The following is a 25960-nucleotide window of genomic DNA, read 5'->3' as shown; positions in this document are numbered from 1 at the left end:
GTGGTGTTGGTCACTCTGGATGGGGCCTGGTGGTGCAGGGTGGTGCTGGTCTCTCTGGATGGGGCCTTGTGGTGCAAGGTGGTGCTGGTCTTTCTGGATGGAACACTCAAATCGTTGTTCATATCTGATATCTGAACAACGAAGCGCAATATGAGACATAGGCCAGTGTCATAGGCCGAGAGTCAACCAATCATATTTCTCAAATCCTTTCAGGCTGCAAAAAACACTCAAACTGGACAGTTTTATCTCCATCTCTTCATTCAAAGACTCAATCATGGACACTCTTCCTGACAGTCGTGGCTACTTGGCGTGATGTTTTGTTGTCTCTACCTTCTTGCCCTTTGTGCTGTTGTCTGTGCCCAATAATGTTTGTACCATGAGAGAGGCCTGTAAAGATGAGAGAGGATGAGATGAGAGATGAGAGCTGCTACCATGTTGTGCTGCTGCCATGCTTTGTTGTTGTATTAGGTCTCTCTTTATGTAGTGTTGTGGTGTCTCTCTTGTCGTGATGTGTGTTTTGTCCTATATTTTTTTCAATCCCAGTCTCCGTCTCCGCAGGAGGCCTTCTGCCTTTTGGTAGGCCGTCATTGTAAATAAGAATTTATTCTTAACTGACTTGCCTAGTTAAATAAAGGCCCTGATGAAGAGCTGCAAAATTAAGTAAAATAGCCATATTGGAGTGAAAGACACAGGCCTGGGGTCATTTGCAGTGAAAGACACATGCCTGAGGTCATTTGGAGTGAAAGACACAGGCCTGAGGTCATTTGGAGTGAAAGACACAGGCCTGAGGTCATTTGGAGTGAAAGACACAGGCCTCAGGTCATTTGGAGTAATAGACACGGGCCTCAGGTCTTTTGGAGTGAAAGACACAGGCCTGGGGTCATTTGGAGTGAAAGACACAGGCCTGAGGTCATTTCTTAAAACTTGTGAGGCTCTCCATGCTCATTAGTTGCTCATTCAACATCGTTGCTTCTACTTCACTCAATCCCATTTTGAAAAGACTCCCATCCGAACTATTTTACATTCCCTGAGACCAACCAGAAATACTTCCTTGCCCAAATATTTAGAGATGGTTATTAAACAGCCACATGTGGTCTCTCGTTTCTGCATCAAGAGTACGCTACAATTGCTTGTTAAGTCATGATGTTTTTTATTGACATTTTGTTCATTTTGGAGTCAGATCATTTCAGTTGATAATTATATTATATACTTATTATATACTAATTATATACTAAATATATACTAATTTCAGTTTCAGTATAGTTTTTTTTTCAAACGGGTTTATTAAAGGGATACTTCAGGATTTTGACAATGACTTCCCCTGAGTCGGATGAACTCATGGACACCATTTTTATGTCTCTGCATCCAGTATAAAGTAATGTAAGAGGTAGTTTATAAGCCAATGCTAACTAGCGTTAGCACAATGACTGGAAGTCTATGGTATCTACTAGCATGTTAGCAGTTATGATAGACTTACAGTCATTGAGCTAACACTTGTTAGCAATTGCTCTAACGCTAGTTAGACTTCAAACTGCACAAAGAGACATAAAAATGGTATCCATGAGTTAATCTATCTATACACCAAGTCACTTGGCTCTGTCATAACCTCACATGGTCTCTCCTATCATTGCTATGCAGACGATACACAATTAATCTTCTCCTTTCCCCCTTCTGATGACCAGGTGGCGAATCGCATCTCTGCATGTCTGGCAGACATATCAGTGTGGATGACGGATCACCACCTCAAGCTGAACCTCGGCAAGACGGAGCTGCTCTTCCTCCCGGGGAAGGACTGCCCGTTCCATGATCTCGCCATCACGGTTGACAACTCCATTGTGTCCTCCTCCCAGAGCGCTAAGAACCTTGGCGTGATCCTGGACAACACCCTGTCGTTCTCAACTAACATCAAGGCGGTGGCCCGTTCTTGTAGGTTCATGCTCTACAACATCCGCAGAGTACGACCCTGCCTCACACAGGAAGCGGCGCAGGTCCTAATCCAGGCACTTGTCATCTCCCGTCTGGATTACTGCAACTCGCTGTTGGCTGGGCTCCCTGCCTGTGCCATTAAACCCCTACAACTCATCCAGAACGCCGCAGCCCGTCTGGTGTTCAACCTTCCCAAGTTCTCTCACGTCACCCCGCTCCTCCGCTCTCTCCACTGGCTTCCAGTTGAAGCTCGCATCCGCTACAAGACCATGGTGCTTGCCTACGGAGCTGTGAGGGGAACGGCACCTCAGTACCTCCAGGCTCTGATCAGGCCCTACACCCAAACAAGGGCTCTGCGTTCATCCACCTCTGGCCTGCTCGCCTCCCTACCACTGAGGAAGTACAGTTCCCGCGCAGCCCAGTCAAAACTGTTCGCTGCTCTGGCCCCCCAATGGTGGAACAAACTCCCTCACGACGCCAGGACAGCGGAGTCAATCACCACCTTCCGGAGACACCTGAAACCCCACCTCTTTCAGGAATACCTAGGATAGGATAAAGTAATCCTTCTCACCCCCCTTAAAAGATTTAGATGCACTATTGTAAAGTGGCTGTTCCACTGGATGTCTTAAGGTGAACGCACCAATTTGTAAGTCGCTCTGGATAAGAGCGTCTGCTAAATGACATAAATGTAAATGTAAATCTGACTCTAGGGAAGTAGATAAAGGGCTTCACTGCCAAAATCCTGAAGCATCTCTTTTTATCTTATCTCAGTTTACTCAATAGGTTTTTCATGATTTGTTTTAGTTTAAAAACCTTGCGTCACACTGCACCGCACGGGCCTGAACATCACAAACCGCTGTACGACACTGGCCTGTACATCACACACACAGCTGCCCCTAATATATTTTAGCAATAAGGCACGAGGGGGTGTGGTATATGGCCAATATACCACGGCTAAGGGCAGTTCTTTGCACAACGCAATACGGAGTGCCTGGATACAGCCCTTAGCCGTGGTATATTGGCCATATACAACAAACCCCCTACTGGTTACCAATATAATTTGAGCAGTAAAAATAAATGTTTTGTCATACTTGTGGTATACAATATACCACGGCTGTCATCAATCAGTATTCAGGGCTAGATCCACCCAGTTATTAAATATATATATATCTCTCTCTCAGGGTCTCCTTATGGTGAGCCAGTGTGTTCTGCTTATGCCACCGGGATGAACCAGTACCTGCTGCTGTCCTGCTCCTGGGAAGGTAACCACAACAATAGTAACAGTCACAACAACCACCACAATACATATAATTATAATAATACTGTTCTTGTAGGTGGGTCTCCCAGGGCTGTGGTGTGGTGGGAGGTGCCTAAAGAAGAGGGGAGGGGCCAAGAAGTGGAGACTTCCAAGATCCTGGTACTTCGTTCTAACTCCACCCAGAATGGACAGGCCTACACCTGTTATGCCAAACACCCCCTGGACACACACACCAGGACCTGCAGCCTCAAACTGGGTAAGCACACTCATTGATAAGAGTAAAGAGTAATGGCTGAACACATTGATAAGAGTACAGAGCCCAGTGGTACGCCGCTGGGTTTAACTAACAGTTTAATAGACATGTACTGGGTTCAACTAACAGTCTAATAGACATGTACTGGGTTTAACTTCTTTGGGACTGGGGGCAGTATTGAGTAGCTTGGATAAAAAGGTGCCCAGAGTAAACTGCCTGCTACTCAGGCCTCTAAAAGCTAGAATATTCATGTAATTAGTGGATTTGGATAGAAAACACTCTGGAGTTTCTAAAACTGTTTGAATGATGTCTGTGAGTATAACAGAACTCATGTGGCAGGCAAAAACCTGAGAAAAAATCCAACCCGGACGTGGGAAATCTGAGGTTTGTAGTTTTTCAAGTCATTGACTATCGAATATACAGTGTCTATTGGGTCATATTGCACTTCCTAAGGCTTTCCACTAGATGTCAACAGTTTTTAGAACCTTGTTTGAGGATTCTACTGTGAGGGAGGGGGGATTGAGAGCTGTTTGAGTCAGGGGTCTGGCAGAGTGCCATGAGCTCAATCTCACGCTAGTTAGCTGCGTTCCATTGCATTTTTCTACAGAGAAAGGAATTCTCCGGTTAAAACATTATTGAACATTTAAGATAAAAACATCCTAAAGATTGATTCTATACTTCGTTTGACATGTTTCTATGAACTGTAATATGACTTTTTGTCTGAACTTTCACCTGGACTTGCCCATAAATCTTCAATAATGTTTGGATTTGTGTACTGAAAGCGCAAACAAAAAGGAGGTATTTGGACATAAATGATTGACTTTATCGAACAAAACAAACATTTATTGTGGAACTGGGATTCCTGGGAGTGCATTCTGATGAAGATCATCAAAGGTAAGTGAATATTTATGATGCTATTTCTGACTTCTGTTGACTCCACAACATGGTGGGTATCTGTATGGCTTGTTTTTGTGCCTGAGTGCCATACTCAGATTATTGCATGGAGTGCTTTTTCCGTAAAATTTTGTTTAAATCTGACACAGCGGTTGCCTTAAGGAGAAGTGGATCTAAAATTCTGGATCTAGAACCCATCCGCAACAGCCAGTGAAAGTGCAGGGCTCCAAATTCATAATTAAAATTCCTCAAGCATACAAGTACTTTACACCATTTTAAAGATACAATTTTCGTTCATCCAGAAACAGTGCCCACAGAACACACAACACCCAGCCACATAAAAACAGCCATTTTTCCAGCCAAAGAGAAAAGCAGAAATAGAGATAAAATGAATCACTAACCTTTGATGATCTTCATCAGATGAAACTCGTAGGACTTCATGTTACACATGTATGTTTTGTTTGATAAAGTTCACATTTATATAAAAACATCTGAGTTTACATTGGCGCGTTACGTTCAGTAGTTCTAAAACATCCGGTGATTGTGCAGAGCCATATCAAATTACAGAAATACTCATAATAAACATTGATAAAGATACGACTATTATACATGGAACTTTAGATAACCTTCAACCGCTGTGTCAGATTTTTTTTAAACTTTACGGAGAAAGCAAACCATGCAATAATCTGAGTACAGCCTTTAGACAACAAAGCAGCCATAAAGATACCCGCCATATTGGGTAGTCAACATTACTCAGAAATAGCATTTGAAATATTCACTTACCTTTGATGATCTTCATCAGAATGCACTCCCAGGAATCCCAGTTCCACCATAAATGTTTGATTTGTTCGATAATGTCCATCAGTTATGTCCAAATATCTGGTAATATTTGGTAAACAAATCCAAAAGGGCGTTCAGGTCGCGCCGAACGTCAGACGAAAAATTCTAAAAGTTCCGTTACAGCCTGTAGAAACATGCCAAACTAAGTATAGAAACAATCTTTAGGATGTTTTTAACATAAAACTAAACTAATTTTCCAACCGGACAATTCCTTTGTCTGTACCTTTCACGTGAGACCGAGGCTGTGGCACTCTGCCAAACCACTCACTCAAAGAGCTCTTATGAGCTATTGAAATGTCTTGGAGCTTTAGGCCTAAGAGTCAAAGGGAGCCTTGAATAGAACAGACTATATGGGATAGATTTTTAGAAATGTAGCTTAAAACCACTTAAGCTTAGGGCTTATTTTTTCGAACATTCTGTTAAAAATCGCGCAACATTTCAGTGCCCTGCTACTCATGCCAGGAATATAGTATATGCATATGATTAGTATGTGTGGATAGAAAACACTCAGACGTTTATGAAACTGGTTAAATCACGGCTGTGACTATAACAGAACGTGCGTTTCATCGAAAAGTGCAGGAAAATCTGATCACTGAAAATGGACAAATATATCCATGCGCGACTTGAACCCATTGATAAAGGTGAACCACATTTAATGGGGCTGAGGTTGCAATACGATGTCTAGAGTCTTGTCATTTGCCAACTCTTTGTTTCTTGGTCAAACAGATGCAAGGCAGCGCAGTTCTTCCGGTCTCCGACCGGATATTTTGGTTGAGATTTACCCGGACATTATTTCCAGACGTACAGCTATAGAATTTACATTGCCTCGTGATCAATTTGATCGCTTATTAACGTTTACTAATACCTAAAGTTGCATTACAAAAGTATTTCGAAGTGTTTTGTGAAAGTTTATCGTCGACTTTTTCATTTTAAAAAAATGACGTCGCGTTATAAAACGATGTTTTTTTCCTTGATTACAGTCTTCATAGATTGATATCTAGGCTATATATGGACCGATTTAAACGAAAAAAAGACCCAATAGTGATGTTTATGGGACATCTAGGAGTGCCAACAAAGAAGATGGTCAAAGGTAATGAATGTTTTATATTTTATTGGTGCGTTTAGTGTAGCGCCGACTATGCTAATTATTTTGTTTACGTCCCCTGCGGGTCTTTTGGGGTGTTACATGCTATCAGATAATAGCTTCTCATGCTTTCGCCGAAAAGCATTTTAAAAATCTGACTTGTTGCCTGGATTCACAACGAGTGTAGCTTTAATTCACTACCCTGCATGTGTATTTTAATGAACGTTTGAGTTTTAACTAGTACTATTCTATTAGCATTTAGCGTAGCGCATTTGCATTTCCAGATGTCTAGATGGGACGCCTGCGTGTCAGGTAGGAGCAAGAGGTTAATTCATTTGATAAATATTAGATTTTTCTATTCCAAGAAAAAACTCAAATGCATTTCTTACTGTAACCGATGTACTGTAAGCCTAAGGGTTTCCGTTAGGAAAATATGGCACTGTACAACGTGTTTCTATTCCAAGAAAACGAAAATGCATTTCTTACTGTCGCTGTGTTAGTGTAACTTACTTATTGCAATAAAGGCCTACTTAAATATACAGTACATCAATCAATCACACAGCATACAAGTAATCCATGTCTTTAAATATAGTCAAGCATTTTAATTATAAAACTAAATAACAAAGGGAGCCTTGATTCATTTTACAATCATGGCTAAAGCGATTTAATTAATGGTTTCAGTTAGGAAAATATGATGCTGTACAACAGGACCAGTCGGGAGTAGGTCTAAACTACTAAGTGACTGCGAGTGAAGAGCAAAATAATCCTTACATTTCCATATACAAATATGATTGATTTATCAAGACCAGTCCCCATGCTCTGTCATTCAGTGATATTTATTCCCTATTGTCCTGCTGATAGTTGAAATAAACATCTGTATTTTGAAAGAGTATTTTTATAATTTTTTAAATACTGTAAATACTGTACAGTATATGCTTGATCTGACATTTTGCAGTTGCATGAGGTTTGGTGTTAAAAATGTATAATTTTAGAATACATTGCAATTTTGGGGGATTTTTACACCTGGCAGAGCTATTAGACAATGTAAATAAATTGAGGAATGAAGAGTCTATTGTCCTTCTAATAGCCCATCATGGAAACGTTGTTTGTTGAATTTATTGCCTGATACGCTTTTGAAAACAAAATGCCTCCAGCTGTCCATCTCTACTATAAATAATAACACAGAATATCTAAGGGGCTTTTATATAATTATAATGCAGGGTTAATAATAATTAAAAGTAGTAATCATTGGATAACAGATTGGCTCTTCTCGTGGAGAATCGTAACAAAATTTAACACTTACAAGAACTTGTGAATTCAATATAGGCTTTTAATACAAACATATCAGAAGCCTAGATGGTCCGCGGAACACACACTTTTCCAGAGCACTGGCTCTGATTTATACACATACAACATATGAGTCCTTCCCACATGCAAATGAAGTTACTTCCCTCAGTCCATCTGCCACCATTATACCCCAATCTGTGTATCCTGCTTGCTCACGCCCAATAACACCCATATCTGCTTTCAGTCAAGTTATAATGGTGACAGGACCTCTTCATGTCCCAAAAATAATACATGCCCATCTTACCCTATGGGCCCCTTAAATTTAGTTATGTCTGTCCTTATTAGGACTAGTAGACTATGTGTCTCTTCTCTTCATGTCCTAAAATATATGTCCTATGTCTATAGTCCATCAGTTGGTCATTTGGCTGACCCCCTCCTTTGTATGTCCCCCTGACCTTAGTATGTCCAGCTGTCCTATGCTCTCATTGCCTTACTCTGGTTTCCTGTCCTATACAATAGACAATGCATTTCACCAGAATGGTAAATGCACTCTAAGTGTATCTTTCTCTTGCGGTACAGTATTAAGTTTCTCCCTATATGTACATCTTTCTCCCACAAAACCCTCCTCTGGTGCTTATTTAGCACCAAAAACTACACTAAAAGGACATATAGGGTGGAGGCCAATACCAACAGTTGACAAAAACATTAACAAAAATAAAGCTTACAAATCACCTGGCCCAAACATCTCCAGATCCTATTTGAAACATAAAACACTTACAAAACCCAATCAGACCAAACATCTCCAGATCCTATTTGAAACATAAAACATTTACAAAACCCAACTAGACCAAACATCTCCAGATCCTATTTGAAACATAAAACATTTACAAAACCCAACTAGACCAAACATCTCCAGATCCTATTTGAAACATAAAACACTTACAAAACCCAACTAGACCAAACATCTCCAGATCCTATTTGAAACATAAAACATTTACAAAACCCAACTAGACCAAACATCTCCAGATCCTATTTGAAACATAAAACATTTACAAAACCCAACTAGACCAAACATCTCCAAACAATAACATATATAGGAGTAAAATATCTAGTCTGTAAAGAATAAAACACTTATAATCAATTATTAAATTGTGAAGAAGCAATGAGCATGTAGTCCCCCCCCCCCCCTTAAAAGATTTAGATGCACTATTGTAAAGTGGCTGTTCCACTGGATGTCATAAGGTGAACGCACCAATTTGTAAGTCGCTCTGGATAAGAGCGTCTGCTAAATGACTTAAATGTAAATGTAAATGTAGTATGCCCACACATCCAGAAACGATCAGCTATTCCTTATTAATCCTGATTCTTTAACATTTCAAGATATAATGTTACTTGAGTTATATTACCACATTTTACCTTTGTGTTTTACAATCATTACTTTATCAAATTGACTAACTCCTGCAGTTTCTATTACCCAAATAGTTTATTCAATTAACTATAGTTTCCCACATCCATCCCATTATCTCCATAGAAACATTCACTATTTTTTCATTTTTTAAATTCTTTTCTATTTACAATAGTAAACCATCATCATTATGAGGATCATACAATTCAGTTCTTATGTTGCACATTCATGTTCTCCCAACATAATGTAATTCACTTCTGCCTTTAGTGTTACCTAGTGCCAAAGGAATGTAGTATTTTCTCTGAATACATTGAACTTTTTACATTTAACACATTCTTCAAATGATGCAAGTTCAGGTACTATCAAAAGATCAGACAAAGGTGATTTTCTACACAAAATACAATTGTCCATCCTATGTTTGTTTTTGCTGTATACTTTGTACCACTCGTTCTTCACTACTTCTTCTCGTGTGGCGTCCTTGAGTGGTTCTGATTCTAAGATATAGGTCACTTTTACAATGTTTTTGTCTTGAGGTATATCATTAGAGTTTGTCAAAAAGTTCCAAATGTCAGTAAAGAACTCTCCCTGTTTTGATTCTTTAGGTTTCTTTGTCGTTCTAACTCTTCCTGTTTGGGTATTGGTGTAGGACCAATTCTAATGACCTTCGGTCAATCTTGTTCTCGTTATTTATGCCTCCAGGATATTTTTCTGCTGGACTCTGCTGAGCCCTATAAAGCTTCCTCATGCTTCCACCCAGTCTTCCCCTTTCGGCCCCAGGTTCTGAGAGGTGTTCCCAAATCATGTTATTTTTTACTTAGTTCCCCATCTGCTCTATTTCAACTGATAAGCATGTGCATAACCTTAATCAACATTATTTATTATTGAAGTAATTCAACACTGTATCTGCTTTCACATCAAGCCTTCAACATGTTGTTTAGAGTACAACTACTACTAACATCTATCCTTTTTCACATGATGCATTAACAAATAAAACAAGTAACCCCCAAACTCAACCCAGTATTTCTACAGTGGAATCTCTCTCTCTCTCTCTCTCTCTCTCTCTCTCTCTCTCTCTCTCTCTCTCTCTCTTTTGTTTTGTTTCACGTCCTCTGTCATGGTGTTTTCAATTCAGCCCATGCCCTTCCATCTGGCCTCTTATGTGCTGTTTTTTCCTGAGGACATACACACTAACACATGGGTTATTTCCTTATAGCAAGATCACTAGATCTTAATTTTTAAATAACAGCCCTATGTAAACATTCTGTCTCCAATACCTGGCCTCCTGCCACAAAAATATTCATAATGATAGCCAAATCATGGTCCCTACAGCAACTGCTGTAAGAATAACATGTAATCAGTCAAATGTCTTCCAGTTGGAAGAATAATCATTTCCTTCCATAGTTTGATACATACTTAAACATTCTCAAATATTTTTTTGTCAATTTATATCAGTCCCTTCTCAGGAACAATATACACACTTATTTTCCTCAAAACAAAAATAAATTGACCAAACAAGAAAAAATAGTAAAGTAAATTATAATAACTGCATATTTGCAATAAATGTAATTAAACCTGGGGAAAACGTCCATCCGTTTCGTTCTATGCCCATGTTGGTCTCTTTCTTCTTCATCCTTGGGTGTTATCGCACAACAGACTATACCTTTTATACAATTACTTATATCATTCCAATTTATCACTCCAATTACAATGACATTGTAAAACAAAAGAAACAAAAACCTTTAATCTAATATTCTGCAAGTTCTGTCAATCAACCTGTCTCAGGATTAGTTTCCAGAGCTTCCCTGGCCTAGTAAATGTAAACAGTCCTATATCCAAATCATAACTAAATGTTGTTTATAAATTGTCCAACCCAATATTCAGGATAACAGTCCTTAGTGCTTACTTTAACTCAAATTTGACCTTCTCAATTCAATACACATCTTGCCTTTAATAATTAACATTTATACTAAAAACTTTTATTACCAGTAATATCTATTTTCCAATGCGCCCTTTTGTCTCTGTTTTTCTGTCATGAGTGGCCTGGTAATAAAAGGTCATTACCCCAATCCCCTTTAGTCTTTCTTCTCCCAGCACATATCATTCCCGCATGTCTATTTTAGATACAGTTCACAGGTCATCAGACACAGTTGTCCCTCACTATTCAGCCAGTAGGTTGGGTTTGAGTTTCACACACACTTGTTGTGGTGATAATCTCTCCCAAGCATTAATGCATTCTGACGTCACCTTCCATGATAACTCCCTTATTCTACTGGCGATCTCTCAGACGAGTTACAGATTATGTAGTTATCAACATAACCCTCGCAGAAACTCCCACTCCAATAAACCATTTGGAGTAACTGTTATCCCTTGTTAACATATTTTTCCCTTTTATATGCAGAATGAACTAAGCACATTTGTATTCACCCAAAGACCATAACCCCAGGGAACTGATAATTTCTCCTATGAACCCATGTTAAATAAAAAATAAACCTATTTGAATAACTAGTCAATTTAAGATTACAACTCTTCATCATTTTCCCAAAGAAATAATAGAATTTCAAAGTGATTGTACACTTTGAATAGAGACTGGTGTTTCTCAATCATTTTATAATTAAATCCCACCTGTTCCAACAATTTCTCGTGAAGTTGATTTCACGGGAAATTCTTAGGGTTCAGGGCATTTGACACCATTTAAAATGTTTCCACTCTCTTTGCTTTAGAAACAACTTAAATACATTTTCAAAAACATTTCCATCCTTCTGCATACCCAATTTGAAACTGAATTGAAAAAACCCTTCCAAGGGAAATCCACTATCTCATATAGGCCAAGAATACACATGAGCTGGCCTCACTTATCCGGAACTCCAGTTATAGCCTTATCCAGATACTAAGACTTTTAAAGTGGACAAATATCTCTAACTGCTTTCCTCAGTACCACAGTGTCCAATGACATTTTGACCAGAGAAAATGTAACCCCTTTTTTCTGGAAAAGAAATGCACATTTCGTTAACATTTACAATGTTACCTTTTAATCAGCAGGCCAATAGTATTACTTATATATTGATTTAATTCTATAAGCGTTTTAGCAGTTTCAGAGTGAGGCTATAGAATGTCTAACAAAACTGAAAACCCCTTACGTTTTTCTGAACATGCGAGAAAAGTTTAGCCATGCACAGAACGCATAGTTTCTTCCTGGTCGGTTATCTGTATCTTACCCTTAGAAATTGAAAACACTGATATATTACATTTTGCTTTTCTTCTAACTAATTTTACCAAGTTGGTGATTTCTCATATTCATTTATTTTCCGTCTTTTGACGCTAATAATAACTTCTCCACGTTTTTTATCACCACTGAAACTGTTGTTTCAATGCAAAATTATTCCAAGTGGGGCTATTTGTAAATCACATCGGTACCTTACTAGAAGTTAGGTAAAACGTGATCTAGTACGTATTTCATTACATATAAACTGTACTCTCTATGAACCACTTATTGATCGATCAGAGACAATACACCGCTGGGTGAAAATTCCATTCTTACTAACCTCAAAACGATTAGTTGTTGCTCTTTTGAAAAGGATGCAAACTCCTGTATAGCGGCAAGTTCCAGTGTCACCTTACACTCATTTTCCCCCATACTTGTTAGCTCCTCATCTACCACTTCTTACGCTTAGATATTTTCTATAGCTCTGCTAACCACTCGCACGTCTGCGAGGGCAAGCAGAATCATATCTGTCCCCCATCGTAATGTATTTTCTGATGATTGAATGTTGACATCAGAACACTGGTATATTGAGCTTCTTATTATGGTTTTATGTGATTGTTCCAATTCCCAATTGCCTCCCTGAATCGTTTATTTTATTTATCCTGTTTAATGTTGTCCTCTATTATCCAGTTTGCTCTTTCATATTCAAGCCGAATTTGGTAGAATTCACGTGCGCTTCTTTCAGCGACTCCATGGCTTTATTAACTTCTTGCGTCGAGCCATCCCGGATCCGAGATCGTGACTACAGCCTCAAGCCCATTACCATAACGCAACGTTAACTATTCATGAAAATCGCTAATGAAATGAAATCAATATGCTAGCTCTCAAGCTTAGCCTTTTGTTAACAACACTGTCATCTCAGATTTTCAAAATATGCTTCTCAACCATAGCAAAACAAGCATTTGTGTAACAGTATTGATAGTTAGCGTAGCATTTAGCGTAGCATTTAGCGTTAGCATTCAGCAGGCAACATTTACACAAAAACCAGAAAAGCATTCAAATAAAATCATTTACCTTTGAAGAACTTCAGATGTTTTCAATGAGGAGACTCTCAGTTAGATAGCAAATGTTCAGTTTTTACAAAAAGATTATTTGTGTTGACAAATCGCTCCGTTTTCTTCATCACAGTTGGGTAAGAAAAAAAAACGAAAATTAAGTCATTAAAACGCGAACTTTTTTTCCAAATTAACTCCATAATATCGACAGAAACATGGCAAACGATGTTTAGAATCAATCCTCAAGGTGTTTTTCACATATCTATCGATGATAAATCCTTCGTGGCATTTGCCTTTGTCTTCTGAAGAAATGGAACGCGCATGACCTAGAGATTACGCAATAATTTCGACACAGGACACCGAGTGGACACCTGGTAAATGTAGTCTCTTATGGTCAATCTTCCAATGATATGCCTACAAATACGTCACAATGCTGCAGACACCTTGGAGAAACGACAGAAATTGCAGGCTCATTCCTGGCGCATTCACAGCTATATAAGGAGACATTGGAACACAGCGCCTTCAGAATCTGGGGCATTTCCTGTATGAAAATGTATCTTGGTTTCGCCTGGAGCATCAGTTCTGTGGCACTCACAGATAATATCTTTGCAGATTTGGAAACGTCAGAGTGTTTTCTTTCCAAAGCTGTCAATTATATGCATAGTCGAGCATCTTTTCGTGACAAAATATCTTGTTTAAAACGGGAACGTTTTTCATCCAAAAATGTTAATAGCGCCCCCTAATGCATAACTGGTTAAGAAGCCCTCCTGTTCTCCACTCATTAACTGTATGAGCTGCACCTGTTTGAACTCGTTACCTGTATAAAATACACCTGTCCACACACTCAGTCAAACAGACTCCAACCTCTCCACAATGGCCAAGACCAGAGAGCTGTATAAGGACATCAGGGGTAAAATTGTAGACCTGCACAAGGCTGGGATGGGCTACAGGACTATAGGCAAGCAGCTTGGTGAGAAGGCAACAACTGTTGGCGCAATTATTAGAAAATGGAAGAAGTTCAAGATTACGGTCAATCACCCTCGGTCTGGGGCTCCATGCAAGATCTCACCTCGTGGGGCGTCAATGATCATGAGGAAGGTGAGGGATCAGCCCAGAACTACACGGCAGGACCTGGTCAATGACCTGAAGAGAGCTGGGGCCACAGTCTCAAAGAAAACCATTAGTAACACACTACACCGTCATGAATTAAAATCCTGCAGCGCATGCAAGGTCCCCCTGCTCAAGCCAGCGCATGTCCAGGCCCGTCTGAAGTTTGCCAAACACCATCTGGATGATACAGAGGAGGAATGGGAGAAGGTCATGTGGTCTGATGAGACAGAAATAGAGCTTTTTGGTCTAAACTCCACTCACCGTGTTTGGAGGAAGAAGAAGGATGAGTACAACCCCAAGAACACCATCCCAACCGTGAAGCATGGAGGTGGAAACATCATTCTTTGGGGATGCTTTTCTGCAAAGGGGACAGGACTACTGCACCGTATTGGATGGGACCATGTATCGCGAGATCTTGGCCAACAACCTCCTTCCCTCAGTAAGAGCATTGAAGATGGGTCGTGGCTGGGTCTTCCAGCATGACAACGACCCGAAACACACACCCAGGGCAACTAAGGAGTGGCTCCATATGAAGCATCTCAAGGTCCTGGAGTGGCCTAGCCAGTCTCCAGACCTGAACCCAATAGAACATCTTTGGTGGGAGCTGAACGTCCGTATTGCCCAGCGACAGCCCCGAAACCTCAAGGATCTGGAGAAGGTCTATATGGAGGAGTGGGCCAAAATCCCTGCTGCAGTGTGTGCAAACCTGGTCAAGAACTACAGGAAACGTATGATCTCTGTAATTGCAAACAAAGGTTTCTGTACTAAAAGTTCTGCTTTTCTGATGTATCAAATACTTATGTCAATGCAATAAAATGCAAATGAATTACTTAAAAATCATACAATGTGATTTTCTAGATTTTTGTTTTAGATTCCGTCTCTCACAGTTGAAGTGTACATATGATAAAAAATTACAGGCTTCTACATGCTTTGTAAGTAGGAAAACCTGCAAAATCGGCAGTGTATCAAATACTTGTTCTCCCCACTGTATGTACTGGGTTTAACTAACAGTCTAACTGACTTGTACTGGGTTTAACTAACAATCTAACAGACATGTACTGGGTTTAACTAACAGGCTAATAGACATGTAATGGTTTTAACTAACAGGCTAATAGACATGTACTAAGTTTAACTAACAGTCTTACATGGTGTCTGTATATGAAGACAGTGATCAAATCTCAATCTCCCTCCTTTGTGTGTGCGTGTGTGTAGAGGCTCCAGTCTTGTTGACCCAGCGTAGTGTGGTGTCTGTGTTCGAGGGCAGTGACGTTCAGCTCACCTGTATCCTTCAATCCAACTATCCCCCGGCCAATCAGATTGTCTGGTTCAACAACCACAGACAGGAAGTCGTACAGGTACATGCTCCGCCACCCTCAGAGTCTTATTCCTCAAGATTTATTCCCTCTCGGAAGTTTTTCCTTGCCTCTGATCTGCTGCTCACTCTGAGGGTCTAGGCCAGAATAATGTAAAGTACTTTGAGGATCTCGGCCAGAATAATGTAAAGTACTTTGAGGGTCTAGGCCAGAATAATGTAAAGTACTTTGAGTGTCTAGGCCAGAATGCTGTAAAGTGCTTTGAGGGTCTAGGCCAGAATAATGTAAAGTACTTTGAGGGTCTAGTCCAGAATACTGTAAAGTACTTTGAGGATCTCGGCCAGAATAATGTAAAGTACTTTGAGGATCTCGGCCAGAATAATGTAAAGTACTTTGAGAATCTAGGCCAGAATAATGTAAAGTAATTTGAGGGTCCAGGTTACTGTAAAGTTCTTTGGGGGTCTAGGTTGGGCTACTGTAAAGTACTTTGGGGTCTAGATTACTGTAAAGTACCTTGAGGGTCTAGGCTGGGATACAGTAAAGTACTTTGGGGTTCTAGGCCAGCATACTGTAATTACGTACAGCTCTACCAGTGACCTGTAGAGTTAAAATGTGATTGGTTGATTTACAGGAAGTCCAGGAAGCCCTGGCCAAAACCAGGAAGTATGTACTGCGTCGCGCGGCTGCGTGGACCAACCTAACGGTCTTAGAGACGGATGGAACAACAGACAGCGGCCAATACTGGTGCTCCGCTAGCAACGCCGTGGGGGGGACCGAGATCCCTGTTACGCTATTGGTCAAGAGTAAGATCCCTGTTATGCTGTTTGTCAAGAGTAAGATTCCTGTTATGCTGTTGGTCAAGAATAAGATCCCTGTAACGCTAATGGTCAAGAGTATGATCCCTATTACACTATTGGTCAAGAGTAAGATCCCTGTTACACTATTGGTCAAGTGTAAGAACAATAAAGCTTTAGCCTGTACACACAAAACTAAACAAAAACGTTTTCTGATGAACTGAATGACTATTTCATTACTGTTCTACTGTACCTCCTCCTCTCATCCCCTTCTCTCTCTCTGACCCACCCCCTCCCTATCCTCTCTCTCCCTGCCCTCTCCCCCCTCTCAGGATACCCCATGCCTCCCAATGTGACCCTGGTAAGGCTGGTTTACAGCAGTCGGCAGCGCAGAGAGGTGGAGCTGGAGTGGCAGATGGAGGGAGAGGGAGAAGGAGGAGAGGGAGGAGGGCTGACTGGCTTCATACTTGACCACAGATTAGAGGCACCAGGGCAAAGGAGAGGAGAGGAGGAAAAAGAGAAGGACAGAGAGGAGGCTGGTACAGATCCTGCTGACCAAGAGGTGAGCCAGAAAGAGATTTGGGGGGCCAGAGAACACACAGAATAATACAATTCTGTTATTCTGCATGGAATAAGAATGTTTCCGTTGTGCCAGTAGATACCCTGATATTTCTGATCTATCTAGTAGATACCATGATAGTTGTGTTCTATCTAGTAGATACCATGATAGTGTCAGCGATTGGGTGCAGAGATGTAGCGGAGTCAGGTGCAGGACACAGGTTTGAGCAACACAACTGAGTTTACTCACAAAATTCAAGCAATATTCCAAATAGGAAAATACATACAAACTAAAACCTACAACAACAACTAAGACACCAACAATCATGGACAGAACAGAAAGGTATGCCAGAGGGTTAAATAAGGAACATGATATGGGAATTGAAACCAGGTGTGTGTAATACAGACAAAACAAAACAAAAATGAAACATGAAACACGGTGACTAGAAAGCCGGTGACGTCGACCGCCGAACACCACCCGAACAAGGAGAGGGGCCGACTTCGGCGGAAGTCGTGACAGTATCCCCCCTTGACGCGCGGTACCAGCCGCGCGCCGACACTGGCCTCGGGGACGACCCGGAGGACGGGACGCAGGGCGATCCGGGTGGAGACGGTGAAACTCCTGTAGCAATGAAGGATCTAGGATGTCCTCCACCGGTACCCAGCATCTCTCCTCCGGGCCGTAACCCTCCCACTCCACGAGGTACTGAAGGCCCCTCGCCCGGCGCCTTGAGTCCATGATGGCTCGTGCGGTATACGCCGGGACCCACTTGATGTCCAGAGGGGGCAGAGGAACCTTCCGCACCTCAGACTGCTGGAGCTGACCAGCCACCACCGGCCTGAGGAGAGACACATGGAACGAGGGGTTAATACGATAATCAGGGGGGAGTTGTAACCTATAACAAACCTCGTTCAGTCTCCTCAGGACTTTAAATGGCCCCACAAACTGTGGACCCAGCTTCCGGCAGGGCAGGTGAAGGGGCAGTTTTCGGGTCGAGAGCCAGACCCGATCCCCCGGTGCATACACCGGGGCCTCACTGCGGTAGCGGTCGGCACTCGCCTTTTGCCCCCCGACGGCCCGTTGTAGCCGCACATGGGTAGCGTTCCATTTCTCCTCCGAGTGCCGAAACCATTCATCCCACCGCAGGAGCCTCCATCTGGCTCTGATGCCATGGTGCCAGGACCAGCTGATAACCCAGCACACACTGAAACGGTGATAGGTTGGTAGAGGAGTGGCGGAGGGAGTTTTGGGCACTCTCCGCCCAGGGGATGTAAACCGCCCACTCACCCGGCCGGTCCTGGCAATAGGACCGCAGAAACCTACCCACATCCTGGTTGACTCTTTCCACCTGCCCGTTACTCTCGGGTGGAATCCTGAGGTAAGGCTGACCGAGACCGCCAGGCGTTCCATAAACATCCTCCAGACTCTAGACGTGAATTGGGGACCCCGATCAGAAACTATATCCTCAGGCACCCCGTAGTGCCGGAATACGCTGGTGAACAGGGCCTCCGCAGTTTGTAGAGCCGTAGGGAGACCGGGCAAAGGAAGGAGACGGCAGGACGAAAACCGATCCAGGACCAGGATCGTGGTGTTACCCCCCCACGAAATCCATCGATAGGTGTGACCACGGTCGTTGTGGAACGGGAAGGGGTTGTAATTTCCTTCTGGGCAGATGTATGCACTGTGCGCATACTGAACCGGAGGAAACATAAACCCTCACGTCCTCACAGCGCACCATCCGACCGATGCCAGGATGACCAGAGGAGGGTGACGTGTGAGCCCAACAGATCAAACGATCGCGGACATCAAACAGAACGTACAGATGCTCAGCTGGACACTCAGAGGGAGTGGGCTCTGCACATGACGCCCACTCGATGTCCGCGTCCACCTCCCATACCACCGGTGCCACCAGGCGAGAAGCTGGAATTATGGATCCGTGGACCGCACCTCTTATTAATACAGCCGGGACAGTGTGTCTGCCTTAACATTCTGGGAACCTGGTTTGTAGGATAGGGTGAAAACCAAGCGGGTGAAAAACATGGCCCACCTTGCCTGGCAAGGGTTCATTCTCCTCGCCGCCCGGATGTACTCCAGATTGTGGTGGTCAGTCCAAATGAGGAAAGGGTATTTAGCCCCCTCAAGCCAATGCCTCCACGCCTTCAGTGCCTTGATAACAGCCAACAGCTCCCGGTCCCCCACATCATAGTTTCGCTCCGCAGTGCTGAGCTTCTTCGAAAAGAAAGCACAGGGGCGGAGCTTTGGTGGCGTACCCGAGCGCTGAGACAGCACAGCTCCTATCCCAGCTAGTAGATTCTATGATAGTTGTGTTCTATCTAGTAGATACCATTATAGTTGTGTTCTATCCAGATACCCTGATAGTTGTGTTATATCTAGTAGATGCTCTGATAGTTGTGTTCTATCTAGAAGATACCCTGATAGTTGTGTTCTATCTAGTAGAATCCATGATAGTTGTGTTCTATCTAGAAGGTACACTAAAAGTTATGTTATATCTAGTAGATACCATGATAGTTGTGTTCTATCTAGTAGAAACCCTCAGAGTTGTCTTATATCTAGTAGATACCCTCATAGTTGTGTTCTATCTAGTAGATTCTATGATAGTTGTGTTCTATCTAGTAGATACCATTATAGTTGTGTTCCATCCAGATCCCCTGATAGTTGTGTTCTATCTAGATACCCTGATAGTTGTCTTCTATCTAGTAGAATCCATGATAGTTGTGTTCTATCTAGTAGATACCATGATAGTCTTGTTCTATCTAGTCGATTCTCTGATAGTTGTGTTCTATCTAGTAGAGACACTAAAAGTTGTGTTCTATCTGGTAGATACCCTGATAGTTGTGTTCTATCCAGTAGATTCTATGATAGTTGTGTTCTATCTAGTAGATACCATTATAGTTGTGTTCTATCTAGATACCCTGATAGTTGTCTTCTATCTAGTCGAATCCATGATAGTTGTGCTCTATCTAGTAGATACCATGATAGTTTTGTTCTATCTAGTAGATTCCCTGATAGTTGTGTTCAAACTAGTAGATTCTCTGATAGATGTGTCTATCCAGTAGATACCATGATAGTTGTGTTCTATCTAGTAGAGTCTCTGATAGTTGTGTTCTATCTAGTAGATACCCTCATAGTTGTGTTCTATCTAGTAGATACCCTCATAGTTGTGATCTATCTAGTAGATTCTCTGATAGTTGTGTTCTATCTAGGTGATACCCTGATAGTTGTGTTCTATCTAGTAGATACCATGATAGTTGTGTTCTATCTAGTAGATGCTCTGATAGTTGTGTTATATCTAGTAGATGCCCTCATAGTTGTGTTCTATCTAGTAGATTCTATGATAGTTGTGTTCTATCTAGTAGATACCATTATAGTTGTGCTCTATCTAGTAGATACCATGATAGTTTTGTTCTATCTAGTAGATACCCTGATAGTTGTGTTCAAACTAGTAGATTCTCTGATAGTTGTGTTCTATCTAGTAGATACCCTCATAGTTGTGTTCTATCTAGTAGAAACCCTCATAGCTGTCTTATATCTAGTAGATACCCTCATAGTTGTGTTCTAACTAGTAGATTCTATGATAGTTGTGTTCTATCTAGTAGATACCATTATAGTTGTGTTTTATCCAGATACCCTGATAGTTGTGTTCTATCTAGATACCCTGATAGTTGTCTTCTATCTAGTAGAATCCATGATAGTTGTGCTCTATCTAGTAGATACCATGATAGTTTTGTTCTATCTAGTAGATACCATGATAGTTGTGTTCTATCTAGTAGAATCCATGATAGTTGTGTTCTATCTAGTAGAAACCCTCATAGTTGTCTTATATTTACATTTAAGTCATTTAGCAGACGCTCTTATCCAGAGCGACTTACAAATTGGTGCATTCACCTTATGACCTCCAGTGGAACAGTAGTGCATCTAAAAGTTATATCTAGTAGATACCCTCATAGTTGTGTTCTATCTAGTAGATTCTATGATAGTTGTGTTCTATCTAGTAGATACCCTCATAGTTGTGTTCTATCTAGTAGATGCTCTGATAGTTGTGTTCTATCTAGAAGATACCCTGATAGTTGTGTTCTATCTAGTAGAAACCCTCATAGTTGTCTTATATCTAGTAGATACCCTCATAGTTTTCTTATATCTAGTAGAATCCATGATAGTTGTGTTCTATCTAGTAGAGTCTCTGATAGTTGTGTTCTATCTAGTAGATACCCTCATAGTTGTGATCTATCTAGTAGATTCTCTGATAGTTGTGTTCTATCTAGGTGATACCCTGATAGTTGTGTCCTATCTAGTAGATACCCTGATAGAACACAACTATCTAGTAGATATCATTATAGTTGTGTTCTATCCAGATACCCTGATAGTTGTCTTCTATCTAGTAGAATCCATGATAGTTGTGTTCTATCTAGTAGAAACCCTCATAGTTGTCTTATATCTAGTAGATACCCTCATAGTTGTGTTCTATCTAGTAGATTATATGATAGTTGTGTTCTATCTAGTAGATACCCTCATAGTTGTGTTCTATCTAGTAGATGCTCTGATAGTTGTGTTCTATCTAGAAGATACCCTGATAGTTGTGTTCTATCTAGTAGAAACCCTCATAGTTGTCTTATATCTAGTAGATACCCTCATAGTTGTCTTCTATCTAGTAGAATCCATGATAGTTGTGCTCTATCTAGTAGATACCATGATAGTTTTGTTCTATCTAGTAGATACCCTGATAGTTGTGTTCAAAATAGTAGATTCTCTGATAGTTGTGTTCAGCAATTTAAAACTTGGCTGAATGATTTATTTACTAAATACCTAAATAATCACACAGAATTACATATACACAGGATGGAACATAAATCGATTACTACTCATGTCATGAAAAAAAAAGTCCCTAGCTGACGAAACCGATATGACGGCTGATTACACAAAGAAAGGGGGTTAGGTTTGAATGAAAGAGTGGGAAGACTGAGGGACAAAGGGACAAAGGGGATTGGGTCTCTATTGGACCTTGAGAAGCTATGCTACCGTAAATATAGAATCTTATGCATGCATTCTAATAACTACCCATTCAGAAAAGGAAAATGCAAAATATATATTTACACTGACCTGCGCTTCGATAGATGGGTTGAAGATGGAAAACTGGTTTGCCCAGCAGAGATCGCCCTTGTCCTTTGTAGAATATTTCTGGTCCTAGTGTTGTAGAGCTGATACGTTGAAGTACCCTGTCTTCTCATAGGATCGTCTGTCCTTTCCTAGGCCACGTACGCTTACAGCTGCAGCTGATAACTCAACGCCTAGGATGTATCACTTCTTCAGTGAATAAAAGTTCAAAGTTCATACCAAGTTGCCATACTCGTGCTGTATTCTGGCTGGTCTAGTCGAAATTCATCCTTCCAGCATGGTGATCGTCACCTCCACGTTGAAAGTAGCCCTTTTAAACATATGGGCACCAGTCCTCACATCGTCGGGAACTAATCTTGACAACCGTCAACGGGCTTTTGTATTGGGAGAGAGAAGGGCGTGTTTCATAGTTCTCAACCAATGTCTGTTCACTTGGGTGTGGCCACTGAGTGAGCATAGTTTACTTATGAAAACAATTCTCTCATTTAGAAGCTAAAATTACATTTAATCTTTTCACAAATAGTTTCATATTTAAACATTTAAATTGCACAACAATTCCATGTGAATCTGATAACTAGAATGTGTAGACTTTCCAAGATACAATTTATGTCGTCCAGATCAGATATAATGTCCCAGACAACAACTGATCTGAGATCTTATTATTTAAGTACCAACAGACACTTTCAACTGGTTGGATTACAGAAATATTGTACCTTTCCCCAACCTTTTGATGTTACCATAAACACGACAAAGTCACGACACCATAAATATACAGCAACTTTGAGGAGTGGGGAGTGGGACAACATTCCACAGCCCACAATCAACAGCCTGATGAAGGAGATGTCATGCTGCATGAGGCAAATGGTGGTCACACCAGATACTGACTGGTTTTCTGATCCACACCCCTTTTTTAAGGGATCTGTGACCAACAGATGCATATCTGTATTCCTAGTCATGTGAAATCTATTGATTAGGGCCTAATGAATTTATTTCAATTGACTGATTGCCTTATGAACTGTAACTCAGTAAAATCTTTGAAATTGTTGCATGTTGTATATATTTTTTTCAGTGTAGATATTAACATAGTTTTGTTGTTGTAGGAGCAGCGACAGGAAAAAAGGAGTAGTTTCTCTCCATGGAAACAGGTGGCAGTATTGGAACCCAGGGAGAGGGTCCACACGCTGGGCAACATGACCCCAACAGATACCTACCAGATACGCATCACAGCTGTCAATCACAGAACCCTCGGACACCCCTCCCCCCCAGAAACACCAGGTGAGTGAGATATATTATTACTACTATTATTGTTACTACTATCATATTATTATATACTATTATCTTAAAGAGGGGGGAAAGGATACAGAGGGGGAGAGCGACAACGAGGGGGAGAGGGACAATGAGAGGCTGAGAAAGAGAGAGAGGAACATACATTTCAACATACCAATTAGGATTTGGCTAAAAATACTTGAATCAGTCATAGAGCCCATTGCCCTCTATGGTTGTGAGGTCTGGGGTCCGCTCACCAACCAAGACTTCACAAAATGGGACAAACACCAAATTGAGACTCTGCACGCAGAATTCTGCAAAAATATCCTCCGTGTACAACGTAGAACACCAAATAATGCATGCAGAGCAGAATTAGGCCGATACCCACTAATTATCAAAATCCAGAAAAGAGCAGTTAAATTCTATAACCACCTAAAAGGAAGCGATTCCCAAACCTTCCATAACAAAGCCATCACCTACAGAGAGATGAACCTGGAGAAGAGTCCCCTAAGCAAGCTGGTCCTGGGGCTCTGTTCACAAACACAAACACACCCTACAGAGCCCCAGGACATCAGCACAATTAGACCCCACCAAATCATGAGAAAACAAAAAGATAATTACTTAACACATTGGAAAGAATTTACAAAAAAACAGAGCAAACTAGAATGCTATTTGGCCCTACACAGAGAGTACACAGCGGCAGAATACCTGACCACTGTGACTGACCCAAAATTAAGGAAAGCTTTGACTATGTACAGACTCAGTGAGCATAACCTTGCTATTGAGAAAGGCCGCCGTAGGCAGACATGGCTCTCAAGAGAAGACAGGCTATGTGCTCACTGCCCACAAAATGAGGTGGAAACTGAGCTGCACTTCCTAACCTCCTGCCCAATGTATGACCATATTAGAGAGACATATTTCCCTCAGATTACACAGATCCACAAAGAATTCGAAAACAAATCCAATTTTGATGAACTCCCATATCTACTGGGTGAAATTCCACAGTGTACCATCACAGCAGCAAGATTTGTGACCTGTTGCTGCGAGAAAAGGGCAACCAGTGAAGAACAAACACCATTGTAAATACAACCCATATTTATGCTAATTTATTTTCCCTTGTATACCTTAACCATTTGTACATTGTTAAAACACTGTATATATATAATATGACATTTGTAATGTCTTTATTGTTTTGAAACTTCTGTATGTGTAATGTTTAATTGTTATTGTTTATTTTACTTTATATATTATCTACCTCACTTGCTTTGGCAATGTTAACACATGTTTCCCGTGCCAATAAAGCCCTTGAATTGAATTGAATTGAGACAGAGACACAGAGAGAGAGAGACTGACTGACTGACTGAAAGAGAGAGAGAGAGACTGACTGACAGAGAGACAGAGAATAGATAGATAGAGAGAGAGCATTGATAGATAGAGAGAGAGAGAGAGCATTGATAGATAGAGAGAGATTGATAGATAGAATTGATAGAATGAAAGCCCTTGAATTGAATTGAATTGAATTGAATTGAGAGCCTAGAATGAAAATAACATTACAATGATCTGTAGCTACTATTTAACTCTATAAAGACTGACTGCTAAGTTAAAAGGCTACCAAGCTTGCTAGGAAAGAACAGACCCGGATGCAACATTAATTAGCACTGAGGTGTGAAATGAGAGGTGTGAAGCCGCTGAGCCCAATAACGGCAGCAGAGTTCCGCCCCCACCCAAATGCCTTAGCCTCTTTGGCCCCCTGCTCCAGGGCTTGCCCACAACAATGCTGCTGCCATGTTGCTACCATTTTATTGTCATGTTTGTAACGCTACCATGATGTGTTGCTGCCTTGCTATGTTGTTGTATTAGTTCTCTCTTTATGTAGTGTTGTGGTGTCTCTCGTGTCGCGATGTGTGTTTTGTCCTATATTTTTGTTAATTTTTTACATTTTTAATCCCCTGTCCCCGCAGGAGTCCTTTTACCTCTTGGTAGGCCACCATTGTAAATAAGAATTTGTTCTTAACTGACAAGCCTAACAAAATAAAGGTAAAATAAAATACAGGAAGAGGTGAGATATCTGAGGTGTGATAATGAACCACTCATGAGAGAGCTAGACATCCCCCCAGAGCAGACAACAGAACAGCCTTAGTACCACAACAGGACAGACAAGGCAGGACCCCCTCCCCCCTCCCCCGACAACACCCCCACACCCACGGAGGACACACAAAAGCCAAAGATTGTGCTCCTCATTGACTCAAATGGTAAATACATTGATGAGAGGAAACTTTTTCCAAAACACCAAGCGGATAAACTCTGGTGTCCGAACACCCGGTGTGCCCTGGAGTTACGAGGTCAGTACAGGTGCATCAAAGCTGGGACCGAGAGACTGAAAAACAGCTTCTATCTCAAAGCACATTAGAGGCTGCTGCCTATATACATAGACTTGAAATCACTGGCCACTTTAATAAATGGATCACTAGTCACTTTAATAATGTTTACATATCTTGCATTACTCATCTCATATGTATATACTGTATTCTATCCTATTCTACAGTATCTTAGTCTATGCATTACTCATCTCATATGTATA

The 25960-nt window shown here is 41.1% G+C and overlaps 1 protein-coding gene across 1 annotated transcript in view; it reads left to right on the top strand.

Moving 5' to 3' along the window:
* The window catches only part of LOC115122411 (V-set and immunoglobulin domain-containing protein 10-like 2), a 169524-nt gene that overhangs the window by 84444 nt on the left and 59120 nt on the right, over nucleotides 1-25960 (top strand). The window contains exons 9-14 of the mRNA XM_065005027.1: nucleotides 3108-3188; nucleotides 3261-3440; nucleotides 15527-15669; nucleotides 16259-16430; nucleotides 16754-16983; nucleotides 23214-23388. Coding sequence (XP_064861099.1) covers nucleotides 3108-3188; nucleotides 3261-3440; nucleotides 15527-15669; nucleotides 16259-16430; nucleotides 16754-16983; nucleotides 23214-23388 — 981 coding nt within the window. The remainder of the gene's footprint in view (nucleotides 1-3107; nucleotides 3189-3260; nucleotides 3441-15526; nucleotides 15670-16258; nucleotides 16431-16753; nucleotides 16984-23213; nucleotides 23389-25960) is intronic.

This window comes from Oncorhynchus nerka, linkage group LG19 (assembly GCF_034236695.1).
Source record: "Oncorhynchus nerka isolate Pitt River linkage group LG19, Oner_Uvic_2.0, whole genome shotgun sequence".
Taxonomy (NCBI): Eukaryota; Metazoa; Chordata; class Actinopteri; order Salmoniformes; family Salmonidae; genus Oncorhynchus; species Oncorhynchus nerka.
Note: the sequence above shows the minus strand (reverse complement) of the source record. Positions and strands in the feature narration are given on the sequence as shown.